Source organism: Cyprinus carpio, chromosome B24 (assembly GCF_018340385.1).
Source record: "Cyprinus carpio isolate SPL01 chromosome B24, ASM1834038v1, whole genome shotgun sequence".
Classification (NCBI taxonomy): domain Eukaryota; kingdom Metazoa; phylum Chordata; class Actinopteri; order Cypriniformes; family Cyprinidae; genus Cyprinus; species Cyprinus carpio.
The window spans coordinates 23,599,613-23,617,721 of record NC_056620.1 but is presented as its reverse complement, the minus strand read 5'-3'; the positions used below and the strand labels follow the sequence as shown (position 1 = coordinate 23,617,721).

The 18,109-nt window shown below is 40.9% G+C and overlaps 2 protein-coding genes and 1 long non-coding RNA gene across 3 annotated transcripts in view; all 3 read right to left on the bottom strand.

Moving 5' to 3' along the window:
* Positions 1 to 4,208, bottom strand: part of LOC109054811 (E3 ubiquitin/ISG15 ligase TRIM25-like) — a gene marked incomplete at its 3' end in the record, with an annotated part of 9,799 nt that extends 5,591 nt beyond the window's left edge. The window contains exon 1 of the mRNA XM_042751685.1: positions 3,705 to 4,208. Within this exon, the coding sequence (XP_042607619.1) occupies positions 3,705 to 4,155 (451 nt within the window). The remainder of the gene's footprint in view (positions 1 to 3,704) is intronic.
* LOC122142170 lies at positions 11 to 902 on the bottom strand. The gene is made up of 3 exons (XR_006158402.1): positions 740 to 902; positions 555 to 602; positions 11 to 342 (listed from the first exon to the last, which is right to left on the bottom strand). It is a non-coding gene; the product is annotated as an uncharacterized LOC122142170 (long non-coding RNA).
* Positions 4,209 to 10,863: 6,655 nt separating the features above from the next.
* LOC109054808 (tripartite motif-containing protein 16-like) lies at positions 10,864 to 14,824 on the bottom strand. The gene is made up of 6 exons (XM_042751678.1): positions 13,787 to 14,824; positions 13,375 to 13,470; positions 13,062 to 13,295; positions 11,795 to 11,954; positions 11,607 to 11,654; positions 10,864 to 11,381 (listed from the first exon to the last, which is right to left on the bottom strand). The coding sequence occupies exons 1-6, from the start codon at positions 14,354 to 14,356 to the stop codon at positions 10,864 to 10,866; spliced, it is 1,626 nt and encodes a 541-aa protein (XP_042607612.1). The 5' UTR covers positions 14,357 to 14,824.
* Between the last annotated feature and the right edge of the window lie 3,285 nt (positions 14,825 to 18,109).

The following is an 18,109-nucleotide window of genomic DNA, read 5'->3' as shown; positions in this document are numbered from 1 at the left end:
CCTGTATGTTATTGTGAATGAATGAGTAACTGGAGGGAGTACAGAACAAACTCCAGGACTGATCATTACGTCCAAACCAACACTCTTTACCCCGTCCCTTCCTACTGATGCTCTTATATGACACTGAAATAGACACGCCACAAACAGAACCACTCCACTCCAGCTCCCAGTAACAGCGTCCACACACACTCTCTCTACACAACACCTGCCACCAATGATCAAATCTGTCTGGATGATCAGGATGCAACTGCTCTGTGAGAGTACCAGTAATCACTCTGTTGCTTTCAGACAGACGGAGGTGTTTATTCACCGTGTTCAGATCCAGAGTGAGCTGATGGGAATCTGATGGAGATAAAACACATCAGAATCATAAAACACATTATGAATCTGATTAATCTTGTCATGTAGCTGAACTCTTCATGTTCAGTGTATTATCAGTGTCTCAGTACAGATGACCAGATATCTGTGCAAATCATCATTTACATCATCAATTAAATAACTCTTCTTTCACCTTTTACAGGAAGAACATGAACACACTCAGTGAGTTTTCTTACATTGTAGGAAGTCATTCCTGGTTTTGGGAACAATGCTGATGAGTGTTTCTGTGGAAATCAACAGACATGAACAGTGTGATTCTCATGATCTGTATCCATTCCTAAGACATTTCTAATATGATGTTCTCCATGATATGAGATGATGATGGACTGGTTTCTGAGCAGATGAATCTCCAGGACTTTACCTCTGTCTGAGATCTTCTTGAGCTCCTCTTTACAGAAATCCTCCAGTTTGTCTCTCAGCTGACGGACAGATTCTTTCAGGACATCAAAAGGGATGAGAGAACTGAAGAAATCATAATTTACGTCTGTAGATTCAGGAGGAGGTGAGAGAGACTGGAAGCTCTACAGAAAACAGAAATCAAAACTCATCAGCTTCACACTCTACAGAAAACAGAAATCAAAACTCATCAGTCAGTTGACAAATCTTTAGTAACTTAATCCAGCACTTTCACAGCATCAGCTTCATTCTTCTCATATTCATTTTATCACATTAGAGCTACAGATTCTAGTATTTGCCACTTACACTCTATGTAAAACATTCTAGGCAATAGTTTGAATGCTAAAACATCTAAAAACATAAATGTCCATCAAACAGCTCAAGCACATGAATGGCGTGTCATTGTAGGGTTGAGCAGATTTGCTCATGAAAAGCAGAGATTAGATTGGCCATTATTTATTGCTTTAGAGCAGTTATAGACACTGAAACTTCACAAGGACCCTTAAAGTTTAGTGAAGTTTGGTGATGCTACTGGTTTTTGGCGAAAGATAAGCTTATATCCTTGAGAGAACTCAAGGAAGGGAGAGTATATGGTGAGAAGCCATTTTTAATAAGCAGCATCTCAGGTGGGTTACTCTCTGATGATTCGGCAATAGACACTCATGAAATGTTTCCTTCCTGGGTCTGGTTTCACAGCAGGATCTGCTCCAAGTCCGATAATGATCCTGTTCTTCCTAGAGCTGTTTAGCATGCGGAGCAGGATGTGATCCTGTACGTAGCAGAGGCTGCTCGAAAACAGGCGTTTGCTCTCATATGGATCGGCTGATCGCCTACCTTCCAGACCGCTCCAGTCCGTGGTGCCATTTGGTAGACTTCCGGCGCGCGCGGTCTCTGATCATATGGCCATAACCTCAGAGCGAAGCGTATCATCAGGCGACTTCAGTCGACTGATCCAGTGCAAGATCCTGCGTCCTACGGTAATCCTGCTGGCCTAACAGCCCACAGGCGCCGAATGGTCTAAGAACTACCACCATCACACAATAACTCACAGTGGCCTCGTCACCGCCGTGCGTGCGAGCCTGGAAAGCGCCACACGAGGGTACCTATTCGGTGACAAGTCACTGAGATCAAACTTCCTCGTTCTTTGCTCCAGCTCACCTACTATGCAATACCATCCACCAGTCTCGACATCCTCAGCTGCTCTGAGATCTTTCTCAATCTCTGCTGGATTCCTCTGCTGTGAACCTTCTCGGATCTTCCTCAGCTGCTTCGGAGAATAACCAATATCAGGAAACTAAGAATACATATAGGAACAAAGCTAATAAATATTACCATATGACATTGATATGATCTAATAGCATGAAATGGTGTGCGAAGTGGCTAAGTATTTGGTGTAATCAGTCCAATGGATGGGCGAGACGTCATAGGCGGGTGACGTCAGAAACCAGTAAGCTTAAAAGCACGTGCATTAGCCTCAAGTGGATGAAGCAAGCGCTGGCAGAGATGCCAGAAGTGTGGCACTGCGACGCAGCGTCTCGTTCCTTCAAGGAGCCATGGTTACATGCGTAACCTGAGACATTCCTCTTCAGGAACTCGAGCTGCGTCGGAGACTTACAAATCTCTGCCTAGTGTGGGAAACTGCACAGCTAAAGCAAGAGAAGGAACCAGGACCCTGACAGTAATCGGGGACAACCCGTCCAATGACCAAACTTCAGAGGAGTGAGTCTTGACCCCCAAGAGAGGGGAGATCAGAGGACTTGAGGCTTTAGGATAGCATCCTGATTCACCGCTTAGCATAAGCTTCTTCTGGCCGGTGGCAAGCCGTGACAAGCCGTCGTCAACCGGTCCGCCAGATCATGCACGATCCCACGATCTCAGTCGCCGCCATGCCTCAGCAGTCGCGCCCTCTCACCGGAGGGACAGTACCGCAATTTTTAGCGGGTACCGCAGCGCGGTACCGCAGCGCGAGCTTCTGGTGGTTAAGGAAGAAGATAGGGACTTGCGAGCACAACCACCACTCCGTCTCCGCGAAAGCAGGGCTGGCACCGCGAGAAACGCCAGTGAAGGCTCCCTCCTCAGAGAGAGCCTTCTGAGAGTGAAGCAAAGCAGTAACAAAGGCACCGCGAGAAGCGGTAGTGTAGGTTGAGAGCTGATTCTGCATGCTTCACTCTCAAGCAGACAACACACAAACTGCGTGTGTCCCTACCCCCTTTTTTTTTTTTTTTTTTTTTTGCAGGCAGGGAAAATCACACAGCCTGAACGCTGCCTGCTCTCGCCCAAAACTTATCTTGACTGAAGCTTTGTCACAATGGAGCTTATTAGTGGACAAACAACACTAAATAAGACTCACAAACAGATAGCAACTGACACACACAGAGAGCGCTTGCTGAAAGAATTATACTGATGGTTGCTGTTTGCTGCTCGTGCTTTATGCTCAAGGGTCCGGGTGTCTCGTGTCCAGTGAGATCCTCATACATCGGTAGTGACTGGGATTCTCCTCATGAACTCAGGAGACATCAGTTAGCTGCACTTTTACATTTCAACAAATACAAAGCAGGGCATAAAGGGACCAATAGTAATGTTTATGAAAAAAGATATAATGACAAATTTAGTTCAGAATCTTGCATAGATCCTTTTGAGGCTACTTTGACAGTCTTTTTGTAGATGAAATCTTTTGAAACCACATTTAGTGTATTGACAGTTGAACATTCTCCAAGATAAGGTCCTCAGGAAAAAGAAGCCATACAATTTTGGCATGACACACGGAGAATAACATAAGTTTGATACAAACTGCTTAAATTTTAATACCTGTTTCTCTGTCCTGTGTGCTGCAGCTGATACAGTGTCATGGTTTTTATGTTCATATTTTGTACACAGCACACAAATGCATTGTTGGTCAGTAATACAGAACATTTCCAGATGTTTCTCATGTTTCTGGCAGATCATCTCCTGCAGTCGTCCAGTGGCATCAATCAAATTGTGTCTCTTTCCTTTAAACCAACTCTCATGTTGTTCGAGGTGATTCTGACAGTAAGAGTTCAGACACACCAGACAGGACTTGATGGCTTTGTATTTTCCTCCAGTACAGACGTCACACTGCACATCTCCAGCTCCAGCGTAACAGTCAGCAGAGAGTCTGGTCTTCTTCATTTTCTCCACAAGTTCAGTCAGCATGGTGTTTCTAGCTAAAGCAGGTCTTGGACTGAAGGTCTGTCTGCACTGAGGACAGCTGTAGACTCTCTTCTGATCCTCCTGATCCCAGAAGCCTGTAATACAGCTCTTACAGTAACTGTGTCCACACTGGATGCTCACTGGATCCTTCAGGAGATCCAGACACACTGGACACATCAGCTCATCCTGAGAAAATCTGGCTTCTGCCATTTTACTGCATGAATACAGAGACACAAACACACGACAGCTCAACCACACTTCAGTTTCTCTTTCCCTGAACTGTTTCCTTGTTCTGTGTTTGAGTCACGTGTGTAAAACAGGTGTGTCTGCGAGTCTGCAAAGCAAGTTCCTCCTGTAGAGCTACATTCCCGCTGAGTTTATTTTTGACACACCTGGCTGTTATTAAAGAATATGCATAGACCATCACTAGTTGATTCAGGTGCATTTAATTAGAGATCAAACTAAACTCTGTGTGAAAGTGACTCTCCAGGACTAGGAACAAGGAACCCTGGTAATGAAATGTCAACTAGATGTCAGTCTCAGACAAACACACAAAGAATACAAGTTACAGAGGAGCAGGATAACAGCCTTAAAAAAAAAAAGCCTTGTACAAGTACAAGTACAAATAGGTTAATGAACATTGGCAAGTGGAATTTGCATTCACATTTTTGCTGAGACCATGTCCTGGTCTTTCAACAGTGTAGTTCAGTTTTGTGGCAGGAGGGATATAACTTCTTCATTCCCTCCTTCAGGGAACAAGTATTACATATGTAACTGAGACATTCCCTTTCAGTCAGTCACATTCAACGTTACATCAATACTGACATTATGGGGTCCCTATGGAAAGTGTCACAACCACTGTCCTGTGTTACTGGATTTGGGGATGCAGATATAATCGAGTTCTCATGTGCCAAGTAACAACTGGTGTCCCAAGTCATAACCAACCCTATGGCTCATGTGAGTTAGATAATTTGTTATGCCGAAAATGGGATTGAAAGACAGTACTCACAACAAGGAGAGTTGCAGCTGCTGTTCCCTTACCCTGAGTTTGTTTTTAAAAAAGTGAGAGAGATTTATCTTTTTTTGTTTCTAATCCTTTATTTATGTTCGGGAACACAGACATTGTATTTGCTACAGTACAGTCTCCCCTTAATCTCTATAGAGGTTACAATGTACCTCCTCATTCCATATTTCAGTGAAATGTATAGCCTGAATGCACTATAGCGTCTGCTAAATGCATAAATGTAAATGTAAATGTATTTAACCACGAAAGGAAGGGGAAGAAAGCCAAAGTCCATGCCGACAATGAGGCTATGAAGACTACATTCTGCCTGAAGGGAGATAACATGTAGAGAGAACAAAACTGGCCAGCATGACAATACTATATATGAAGAGTCACTGTGGAAGGTCCTGTCTGAAAGGGGAAACTACTATCAATTCAAAGACAGGACAGAAGTAGTTCTATAAGGAAACTATACTGTGGAAGAAAACCCATATGGGATTACCAGAAGTGAATCCCTAAATATGGGCCACCAAGTTCAGCACAGGGCCTGACGGAATGGGGATGCAACACAAGAACTGAGTCTGGCTCCTCCACTGAGCCTGACAGCTGAAGAGTGCTGGAGAATGCACATATCCAGGGTTTGCCAGCTGGGGAAACACTCTTGAAGAGAAGATATAGCACTTGTATGCAATGCTGGGGAGAATGGCACTGTGAGACACTGAGCTGCTCTTCCCACCATTTACCTGTTAGTACCCAACACACGGGAAAAACTCAGAGACTGTAGAAAATTTGCAAGGTATAGGTGTTGCCTAGCCCACAGCTCTGCAAAGGTAAGCAAAGGTGATGGCATCCACTGTCCAGTGGGCCAACCTCTGTCAGAGACAGCCTTTCCCTTCTGCTGACCTCGAAAAACAGGCAAGAACTCTTCAGATCCTCTAATGCTTTGCGTGTGGCCTACGTAAATGTGCAAGGCATGGATGGGACACATCAATACCAGGGCTGGGTCTGTCTCCTCCAAAGGCAGCACTGGCTAGTCCCAGAAGGGAGTGGTGTGAATTTTAGGCACATATCCAGGCTGAGGTCTCAGGACGACGAGAGAGAAGGCTGGCCCAAACCTAAGGCACATTTTGCTTAATGAAAATGCTGCAGATCCCTTCCCTCTTGATGTATGTGAGCAGGGTCAGGAGCACTGTTTTGAAAGACCGGATCTTAAGCTCGACTGACTCAGCGGCTCAAAGGGACCTCTCTGCAGTCGCTAGAAAAGACTACAGAAAGACCCTAGGAAGATGATGCCTCCAGGTGCCTCCCAGGAATCTGGTAACTAGATCGTGCTCTCCTAGAGATCTGCACAGTGATGTGCTGGGATAACAGCACCACACACTTTCAAGGTGGAGGGGGACAGCCTCTGCTCCAGTTTCTCTTGCAGAAAGCAAAGCTCAGAGCCAATTGAGCATCTCCGGGGTCTTCCCAGCGGGTAGAACACAATACAGTAAATAGACTAAGGCACAAACTTGCCAAAAAGAGGCATAGCTTGAGTGATAGTGTATACCTCTGCCTGTAGTAGGCAACTTAAGTCCTCCGCATCCCGTAGAGGTTTTGAAGATCTGTATGTGGGTGCCAACTGTGCCCTTCCTCTGAGAAAAGAGGTCCTTCCTCAGAGGGATATATCAGGGACGAACTGTCACGATAAGTATCAGGTCCGAGAACCAGGTCCAGGTTGGCCCATAAGGCGCAACCATCAAGTCCTGCTCCCCGATCTTGCACAGGGTGTGTGTAAGGAGGCTAACAGGGGGATAACACATACTTGCATAAGTCCTTTTGACTCATTCAATCATCTGTTTCACCAACAGAACTGAATCTGATATCAAATGATTTCATCTGGAAAGCATCTCTCGACTGATATTTGCTGTCATGATGCACATGTATGAGGAGGGCGTGTGAAGTATAATGAATAATGTCATCATTGCTGAGTTTACTGTGTGCATTATAGGATGGTCAGCGCCACAGCAAGATGCTGGAGGCAGATGTGTGTAATGACTTTGTGTTTGGTCATTAAGCACTGCAGCAGAGACTGAAGAACACAGAGGTCACTATCCTCACGTATGACCGAATGCTGCTGCTGGACGCAAATTACTGTAGTGCACAACACTGAGTGTGCTTGACTGAGAGAACCGCTCTGATTATGTGTGTGTTTGTGAGGGCAGAGTAAGCTACGACTGAAAGGGTATACACAGATTTTTACTGTTTGTGAAAGAAGTCTCTCTTGTTCACCAAGCTTGCATTTATTTGATCAAAACATAAAAAATACATGAAAAAATGTGAAATATTATTCCAATTTCAAATAGCTGTTTTCTAGGTGAATATTTGTTAAACTGTAATGTATTTCTGTGATGCGCAGCTGTATTTTCAGCATCATTACTCCAGTCTTCAGTGTCACATGATCTTCAGAAATCATTCCAATATGCTGATTTGCTGCAGAACATTTTTGTGGAAACCGTGATACATTTCATTTTCAGAATTCACAAATAAATAGAAAGTTCAAAGGAACAGCATTTATTTGAACTAAAAAAATATTAATGCATCTCTATGAAGCTTCAAATTCATCAAAGTCTGTCAAGCTTGGAAAAAAGTGGATTTTTACGTCTTAAATTTAGGTTCCTCACACGGAGCATCTTTAGAAGACTTGTAATAAAATAATATCACTCCTTTGGTGTAGGATTTACTTTAAAATGACTTATAACAGAACGTTATTATAAAGTGTTACCGACAATTTATGAAACTATTAGTATACTTTTACTCAAAACTCACTTTAAACCCTGATCGAGTGTTTGTAATAACTTCCTTTTGCGATTTCATGAGGAAAATGCCCCAAATCTCAAGAAAATCACATACAAACCATATACTATCATAATTGTGTGTTTATTATTTGATTATTTTGTGGGTGCAGAGGTTTCTCTGTGTTGTTGTGGTCAAAGCGGAAGAGTGAAAGTGAAAGTCGTGACATTTGTCAAGTATGGTGACCCATACTAGAAATTGGTGCTCTGCATTTAACCCATCCAAGTGCACACACACAGCAGTGAGAAGTGAACACACCCCCGGAGCAGTGGGCAGCTATAAATCCAGCGTCCGGGGAGCAACTGGGGGTTCAGTGCCTTGCTCAAGGACACTTCAGCCATAGGTATTGAGGGTGGAAGAGAGCGCTGTTCATTCACTCCCTCCCACCTACAACTCCTGCCAGCACCGAGACTCGAACCTGCAACCTTCTGGTTACAAGTCCAAATCTCTAACCATTAGGCCACAGCTGCCCCGACCTGCAACCTTCTGGTTACAAGTCCAAATCTCTAACCATTAGACGCAAAAGACTGACAAGGTGAAGGACAAATCAGAGTTTGTCTGAGTCACAGGAGTAAACACAGAGACATGAAGAAATATGAAGGAAACATGAGTAAATATCTAAATCTAAATATCTCCAAGTATATTCATCTTTGGACTATAAGCCCTTATTGAAACTTACAAACACAATGCAGTTCTTACATTAAGCCCAATTGCAGAAACCCTGGTGTAATGTCATATAATGTTTAATACATTTTATAATGTTGATATTTATGTCAATATGGTACATTTAAGTAGTTTAAAACAAGTTTAATAATAACAAAAAGTAATCGGAAAATAATCGAAAAAGTTATCGAAAAAAATTACCTAAAATGAGTAAACATAACGTTACTAACTACAGTTTTCATCATATAATCTGTAATGAGTAATGGACTACAGTTTGTTTGTAATCTACCCAGCACTGCCAGTCATTGGATAGTGGCTGGTCATGTGACCTGTAGTAATCCTGTAGTAATTAGGATACAGCATTACTGCAGTTTTTGATGTTGTTGTGCTTGTATGTTTCTTTTGTTTTTTGTGTGTTAAAAAACAGTATGCCAAAAGACTCACAGACACACCTGTTTTACACAAGTGACTCAAACACAGAACCAGGACACAGGGATCACATGACTTAAGGGAAAGAGAACATGTAGCTGAGATGTTGTGTGTTTGTGTCTCTGTATTCAAGTGACCATCCAGTGTGGACACAGTTACTGTAAGAGCTGTATTACAGGGTTCTGGGATCATGTTCTCTGGTGAGAAACAGATCGCCATCAACACCGATCTTGTCAGATCCACTCCAGACCCAGTGCCAAGTCCACCATCTCCCCGCGGTGTGGAGCATCAGCCCAAGCCCGCGCGACCGACGAGCCATCACCAGAGATCAGCAGATCGGAGGGTCCACTAACTCCGCCGGGCTCCCTCGTTCCTCTGGCTCCACCTTGGTCTGGCGTTGACCATCCTGCACAAGTTTGATAAAGAGTAATCTAAAAGTAATCTTAAAAGTAGTAAGAATATATCCTAAAATGAGTAGCACAGATTATATTACTTACTACAGTTTTCATGATGTAATTAGTAACAGACTTCAATTAATTAGAAATCTACACAGCACTGCCTATATCACTGAGTGGTGGCAGGTCACTTGATCCGTCAATAGCGGCTCCTGCTGAAGATTGAACCCATATTCCTTTTAGAAAAAAGAACCATCAGTGTGATCATGAAGGAAATGTAAATCTGGACAGAGTTTTCAGTCCTGCAGTACAAGTGTAGTAATTAGGATGCAGAATTACTGCAGTTTTTGTATACACTTTATTTTGATAGTCCACTTCAGACATTCTACTAACTATAAGTAATTTTGCAGCTACATGTCTACTAACTCTCAGAGTAGACTGTGAGGTTAGGTTTAGGGTTAGTAAAATGAGCTGACATATACTTGCAAGAAATTCTTATAGTCAGTATGTTGTATGTTGTGGACCCATCAAAATAAAGTGTTAGACGATATTAAGCAGACAGACTACAGGTTTGGAACGACATGGGGGTAAGTAATTAATGACAAAATTTTCATTTTGGGGTGGAGTATCCCTTTAATGAAGTGTTCATCTCCCATAAAAGTGATGCCTGTTTGTTAAATCCCATTTGGTGGCATAGAAACCATTTTTAACGTGAATTATTTAATACTTTTTCATGGTTCTCTTCAGTGAAGCTTATTGAAACAGCTGTACCTAAATACTTTTCATGCTTTTATATTGGACTAATTTCAGTTACATTTACATCTTTTGCTATGTAGTTTTAATTTTTATTTATTTATTTATTTTTGATTTTTATTCTATTAACATCTCAGCTGTATGTGGACACTTTTTGAGTAGAAATGCATTTTGATTTTTTTTTTTTTTGTATATATATCTCATATTGTATATATATTGTGTGTTTTTGTTTTTTTTTTATATATATTCAGTTAAATCATCAAACATTTGTATGACTTGACGGTGACTTGCTTGAACCAAGCTATGACTTGACTTTACTTGCTTGATTCTCACAAAAATTGACTTGGACTTGCTTGAGACTTGAAGGTTAAAACTTGAGACTTACTTGTGACTTGCACATGTGTGACTTACTCCGACCTCTGCAGGCTTCAGTCTACAGCTGACTGGCAGAAGCCACTGATGGGTCATGTGAGGGATTCAGTTTACAGTTGAAAACAGTGGCTCATGGCTACACAAAGTTGTGAATATTATTTATTGTCTGTAGGTGATCATTTGAATTTAAAGGTAATTTTGATAGTACTAATAATAATGACTGATGTGACACTCACAACATAAAAACTAAATGACTGATTCTAATTAACACAAACAGAGGATGAGAAAAACACAGAAACAGGTTTTATCACTGAATTTATTGGATTTTTTCAATTATGTTAAGTGAGTTAAGTTGCAGTATTAATGTCATGTAGAGAAAAGAGGAGACTCTATAACATCTCTGTTACTGATTTATTATGCATCTCAAAGCATTATGGGTAGAATCTCTCGTCAGTCTATTCTGATTCATCAACACAGTTTCACTGATCCAGACAAAACAGTAAACCCAGGATAGAGCGGCTGAGTGAATGTGGTCTGGACTGTGTGGATGAGGCTCATTGTGTCAGAGACACTGTAGAAGGACAGAATTCCTGCACTGTGATCCACAAACACTCCTATTCTACTGCTGATGGACTTCACAGGGAGAACAGTCTTTATGTTATTGTGAATGAATGAGTAACTGGAGGGAGTACAGAACAAACTCCAGGACTGATCATTATATCCAAACAAACACTCTTTAGCTGATCCCTTCCTGCTGATGCTCTTATATGACACTGATATAAACACTTGTCTCCCACTCCACTCCAGCTCCCAGTAACGGCGTCCACACACACTCTCTCTACACAACACCTGAAGATAATTATCAAATCTGTCTGGATGATCAGGATACGACTGCTCTGTGCCAGTGTAAGTAATCACTCTGTTGCTCTCAGACAGACGGAGGAGTTTATTCACTGTGTTCAGATCCAGAGTGAGCTGACGGGAATCTGATGGAGATAAAACACATCAGAATCAGGAATTATGAATCTGTTTGATCTTTTCATGTAGCTGAACTCTTCATGTTCAGTGTATCATCAGTGTCTCAGTACAGATGAGCAGATATCTGTGCACATCATCATTTACATCATCAGTTATAAAACTCTTCTTTCACCTTCTACAGGAAGAACATGAACACACTCAGTGAATTTCTGTTTGTTTTCTTACTGACTTACATTGTAGGAAGTCCTCCCTGGTTCTGGGAACAATGTTGGTGAGTGTTTCTGTGGAAATCAACAGACATGAACAGTGTGATTCTCATGATCCTGCATTCATTCCTAAGACATTTCTAATATGATGTTCTCCATGATATAAGATGATGATGGACTGGTTTCTGAGAGCAGGTGAATCTCCAGGACTTTACCTCTGTCTGAGATCTTCTTGAGCTCCTCTTTGCAGAAATCCTCCAGTTTGTCTCTCAGCTGATGGACAGATTCTCTCAGATCATCAAAAGAGACGAGAGAACTGAAGAGATCATCATTTAAGTCTGTAGATTCAGGAGGTGCTGAGAGAGACTGGAAACTCTACAGAAAACAGAAATCAAAACTCATCAGCTCCACACAATGCTTATACAAGTGTCTTAAAGGGAACAAAAAGTTCTGACATGAGAGCCGTTTAAGTGACGGACAGAGTAATAATATTTAATATTTCCAAGTAATCTCTTGTAATCATTAATTCACGACCAACACGTCTATTGACTTTTCAACCTGTTGGTTTCTGAAACGAGCGACAAGAGACGTGGCTGCACAAACGATCAAACGTCTTGTTAATATTTCCGTGTTCAGCGCGTGGGACGAAATGAATGGGTTTTAGACTAGAGCTTCAATTTCTAGCGAATGCAATCACTAACAATCTCTATACAAAGAAAAAGCAATTTTACACTAGACAAAATAATTGTAAAGTTGTAAAAACATGAAATAATTTCACTGATTACATAGTGATTTAGTGAGACTGTGCAAACAATTGTGTCTTATGTATTTTCAGCAAAGCAGAATTATGAGCATTTCTATTATTAATTGTACTAATTACTGTCACTGACACTAATTAGATAAATACATAATGATTATTGCTGGGTTTCCACAGCGAAACAACACCAAAACGCTGCAAATATCACCAGAGATTTGAGAAAAGCCACAAAAAATTTGAGAAAAACAAAACAAAATAAAAATACAGCCTCACTTCAAATCCCCGGTATTATCAATATAATGCAGGCAAATAAAAATCTATTTTTACCAGGTTTAAAGATCACCTGTTTCAATTTTGATGAAAGTTACTCAGAATTGGTACTATTGAGTTCACAGATTTCACCATGACTTAATAAATCAGAAGGAAAAATTAGGTATAAAGTTGGAATGTTAGTGAAGCTTTGAACTGTTTGGTGGTGTTAGTAGTGTTTGACAGCAAAACATATCTTTCAGAAGAAAGAGCTCAGAGAAATGATTCCTAAGAGATTTTCAGAACTGAAAGTCATTTGTATTTAGCATCTCTTTCAAAAGAAGATGATCAGATTAGAGTCTAACTGATTATTTATTATAATAATAAGACACTCATGAAATGTTTCTCTGTGAGTCTCTGTCACAGCAGGATCTGCTCAAGTCCACTCTGATCCTGTTCTTGTAGATCTGTGTTACCTGCAGGAACTGGATGTGATCCTGTGTGTGTGAAAGCTGCTCCAGCTCAGCGTCTCTCCTCCTCAGGTCATTGATCTCCTGCTCCAGTCGTTCCAGTCGTCCTTCAGCTCGACTCACTGCAGCCTTTTCCTGATCTCTGATCAGTCGTATCAGCTCAGAGCGGCTTCTCTCAATGGAGCGGATGAGCTCAGTAAAGATCCTCTCACTGTCCTCCACTGCTGTCTGTGCAGAGCGCTGTTAGGACACACAGTGATTCAGCTTCAGTGAGTCTGAACTGAGACGGAGACAAACTTCTCTTCTTCTCCAGACTCACCTTATGAGACTCCACAGTCTCTCTCAGCTGCTGGAGATCTTTCTCTCTCTGCTGGATTCTCTGCTGGAACGTCTTCTGTGTCTTCTTCAGCTGCTTCTGCAGGACAAACAGATGATAGTGAATCTCACAGAAAACTATTGGCACTAAATCATCACGTGAACAGATGAATCCAGTAAAAGTGGAGCTGATAACTAATGGCTGTAGGTTAAAACTCTAGAATTGATGAACATTACAATCATTGAACATGAATTCACATGAATAGTAAGGCCTGTTTCACACTACAAGTGTAAGTATTATAAACTTGAAACTGACACAGATGGAGAGATTTAAATTAAAAGTGTTTGTGTGTAATTAAGCAACGACAGACTATTGGATCACACTGAGTATTAACTTTACTGCTAGTTTTAAATACCTGTTTCTCTGTCCTCTGTGCTGCAGCTGATACAGTGTCGTGGTTTTTATGTTCATCCATCGTACACAGCACACAAATACATTTCTGATCAGTGCGACAGAAAACCTCAAGAAGCTTCTCATGTTTCTGGCAGATCATCTCCTGCAGTCGTCCAGTGGCTTCAATCAAATTGTGTCTCTTTGCTCTAAACCAACTCTCATGCTGTTCAAGGTGATTCTGACAGTAAGAGTTCAGCATCAGACATGACTTGGCGGCTTTATATTTTCCTCCAGTACAGACGTCACACTGCACATCTCCAGCTCCAGCGTCACAGTCAGCAGTAAGTTTGGTCTTCTTCAGTTTATCCACCAGTTCAGCCAGCATGGTGTTTCTAGCTAAAGCAGGTCTTGGACTGAAGGTCTGTCTGCACTGAGGGCAGCTGTAGACTCTCATTTGGTCCTCCTGATCCCAGCAGCCTGTAATACATCTCTTACAGTAACTGTGTCCACACTGGATGGTCACTGGATCCTTCAGGAGATCCAGACACACTGGACACGAAAGCTCATCCTGAGAAAATCTGGCTTCTGCCATTTTACTGCATGAATACAGAGACACAAACACACGACAGCTCAGCTGCACTTCAGTTTCTCTTTCTCTGAACTCATGTGATTCCTGTTTCCTGGTTCTCTGTTTGAGTCACGTGTGTAAAACAGGCGTGTCTGTGAGTCTGTAAAGCATGAAATATCTACTAGATGTCAGTTTCAGCAGACACACAAAGAATACAAGTTACAGAGAAGCAGAACAACAGCTTTAAAAACTGCAAAAATAGTGCATCATAATTACTACACTTGTACTGCAGGACTGATGTACAGTTCCTTCATGATCACACTGTTGAATCTGTTTTCTAAAAGGAATATGGGTTCAATCTTCAGCGGGCTGGCAGGAGCTGATACTGATGAGTCACATGACCTGCCAACATCCAATGATAGGCAGTGCTGGGTAGATGACTAATAAATTGTAGTCTGTTACTGATTACAGATTACATGATGAAAGCTCTAGTTAGTAACGTAGTTTAGGTTACTCATTTTAGATAATATATTCAGACTACTTTTTAGATTACGTTTAGATGATTCTTTATCAAACTTGTTTTAAACTTGGAATTAAATGTACCATATTAATATAAAAAAGCAAAGAGAACAATATATTCAATTTTTATATTCAACATTATAAAACACATTAAACATAACACTACACTAGCGTTTCCCCAACTAGCCTTAATGTAAGAACTGTAGTGTGTTTGTGAGTTGATAAAAAGCTAATAATTAATTAAATCATAAAACGGTAAAATAAAAATAATCACACTTAACCCTTGAACACTAAAAATTCTAATAATTAATTAAATCATAAAATGGTCAAATAAAAATAATCACACTTACAGATTTCGATACAAAATACTAAGTAAAACACAACCATAACACAGAAGTAAACACAGACAACACCAGACAAAGGAGCAGAAACAATAGACGGGGTAACAAGCTAATTAATGAGTCAACAGGTAAAAGGAATGATTAATCAAACTAACTAAGAAATTAGGTCTAACAACACATAATGACAACAGAACCAAAACAAAACATAATTGATGGAGGTGACTGATGGTGGAACTGATGGAGGGAGGATCCATGTTGGAAACTTTAACTTGACTGACAGAGATAACACTGGGAAATGAGGCCCAGGCAAAGTCTAATGGACAGAGAGACCTGGTGATATTGAAGGACCTGGAGACCAAGGTGGAGTTCTGGCAATGATGGGCTGAGGAGGAGCCAAGATGCCAGAGGACTGTGGTGATGATGAAGAGAGTGAGGACTGCATTGGAGTCTGAAGGAAGAAGGAGCCTCTAATTTACTTTACAAACTACTTTACTTCCAAGATCGATACTGTTAGAGATAAAATTGTAACCATGCAGCCAACAGCTACAGTATCACATCAGATAGTGTGCTATAGATCGCCTAAAGAATAATTCCACTCATTCTCTACTATAGGAGAGGAAGAAATGTATAAACTTGTTAAATCATCTAAACCAACAACATGTATGTTAGACCCTATTCCATCTAATCTCCTGAAAGAGGTGCTTCCAGAAGTCATAGATCCTCTTCTGACTATTATTAATTTGTCATTGTCATTAGTATATGTCCCCAAAACCTTCAAAACTGACTGTTATTAAGCCTCTCATCAAAAAAACACAACTTGACCCCAAAGAACTAGTTAATTACAGACCGATCTCGACTTTTTCTGTACAAGATACTAGAAAAGGTAGTTTCCTCACAATTATATTCCTTCTTAGAAAAAAATGGCATCTGTGAGGATTTCCAGTCAGGATTTAGACCATATCATAGTACTGAGACTGCTCTCCTTAGAGTTACAAATGACCTGCTCTTATCATCTGATCGTGGTTGTAGTTCTCTATTAGTGCTATTAGATCTTAGCGCTGCATTCGACACTATTGACCACAACATTATTTTGCATAGACTAGAAAACTTTGTTGGCATTAATGGAAGTGCATTAGAATGGTTTAAATCATAATTATATGACCGCCATCAATTTGTAGCAGTGAATGAAGAGGTATCATATCGATCACAAGTGCAGTATGGAGTACCGCAAGGCTCAGTACTAGGGCCGTTACTCTTCATGCTTTACATGCTACCCTTGGGAGATATCATCAGGAAACACAGTGTTAGCTTTCACTGTTATGCTGATGATTCTCAGCTCTATATTTCTTTGCGGCCCGGCAAAACATACCAATTTGAAAAACTAACAGAATGCATAGTCGATATAAAAAACTGGATGACGAGTAATTTCTTACTGCTAAATTCTGAAAAAACAGAGGTGTTAATTATAGGACCTAAAAACTCTGCATGTAATAACCTAGAACGTTGCCTAAGACTTGTGACTGCCTCTGTCAATTCTTTGTCATCAGTTGGGAATCTAGGTTTGCTATTTGATAGCAATCTTTCCTTAGAAAGCCACGTTTCTAGCATTTATAAAACTGCATTTTTTCATCTGAAAAATATATCTAAAATACGACCCATGCTCTCAATGTCAAATGCAGAAATGTTAATCCATGCGTTTATGACCTCAAGGTTAGATTATTGTAATGCTTTATTGGGTGGTTGTTCTGCACGCTTAGTAAACAAACTCCAGTTAGTCCAAAATGCAGCAGCTAGAGTTCTTACTAGAACCAGGAATTATGATCATATTAGCCCGGTTCTGTCAACACTGCACTGGCTCCCTATTAAACATCATATAGATTTTTAAATCTTGCTTATTACTTATAAATGATGAATGGTTTAATGATGAATGGTTTAGCACCTCAGTATTTGAACGAGCTCTTATTACATTATAGTCCTCCACATCCGCAGCATTCTCAAAACTCTGGCAATTTGATAATACCTAGAATATCAAAATCAACTGCGGGCGGCAGATCTTTTTCCTATTTAGCGCCTAAACTCTGGAATAACCTACCTAACATTGTTCGGGAGGCAGACACACTCTTGCAGTTTAAATTTAAATTAAAGACCTATCTCTTTAAGATAGCTTACAGATAACACACTAATACGCTTCTATTATCCAAATCCGTTAAAGGATTTTTAGGCTGCACTAATTAGGTAAACCGGAACTGGGAACACTACCTATAACACCCGATGTACTTGTTACATCGTTAGAAAAATGGCATCTACGCTAATATTAGTCTGTTTCTCTTTTATTCCGAGGTCACCGCAGCCACCAGATCCAGTACATATCCAGCCCAGATGGTGAATCAGCACCTAGAAAGATCCCCTGTAAAGACCTTGTCTCAGACGACCACCGGGACAAGACCACAGGAAACAGATGATTCTTCTGCACAATCTGACTTTGCTGCAGCCTGGAATTGAACTGCTGGTTTCGTCTGGTCAGAGGAGAACTGGCCCACTGAATGAGCCTGGTTTCTCCCAAGGTTTTTTCTCCATTCTGTCACCGATGGAGTTTTGGTTTCTTGCCGCTGTCGCCTCTGGCTTGGTTAGTTGGGGACACTTCATTTACAGCGATATCGTTGACTTGACTGCAAATGATTGCACAGATACCATTTTAAACTGAACTGAGCTGCATGATGACATCACTGAATTCAATGATGAACTGCCTTAAACTGTCATTTTGCATTATTGACACACTGTTTTCCTAATTAATGTTGTTCAGTTGCTTTGACACAATCTTTTTTGTTTAAAGCGCTATATAAATAAAGGTGACTTGACTTGACATGTTTTATATTGTTCAGAAGTGGGTAGGTTTGGGATGGGGTGTGGTTAGGTG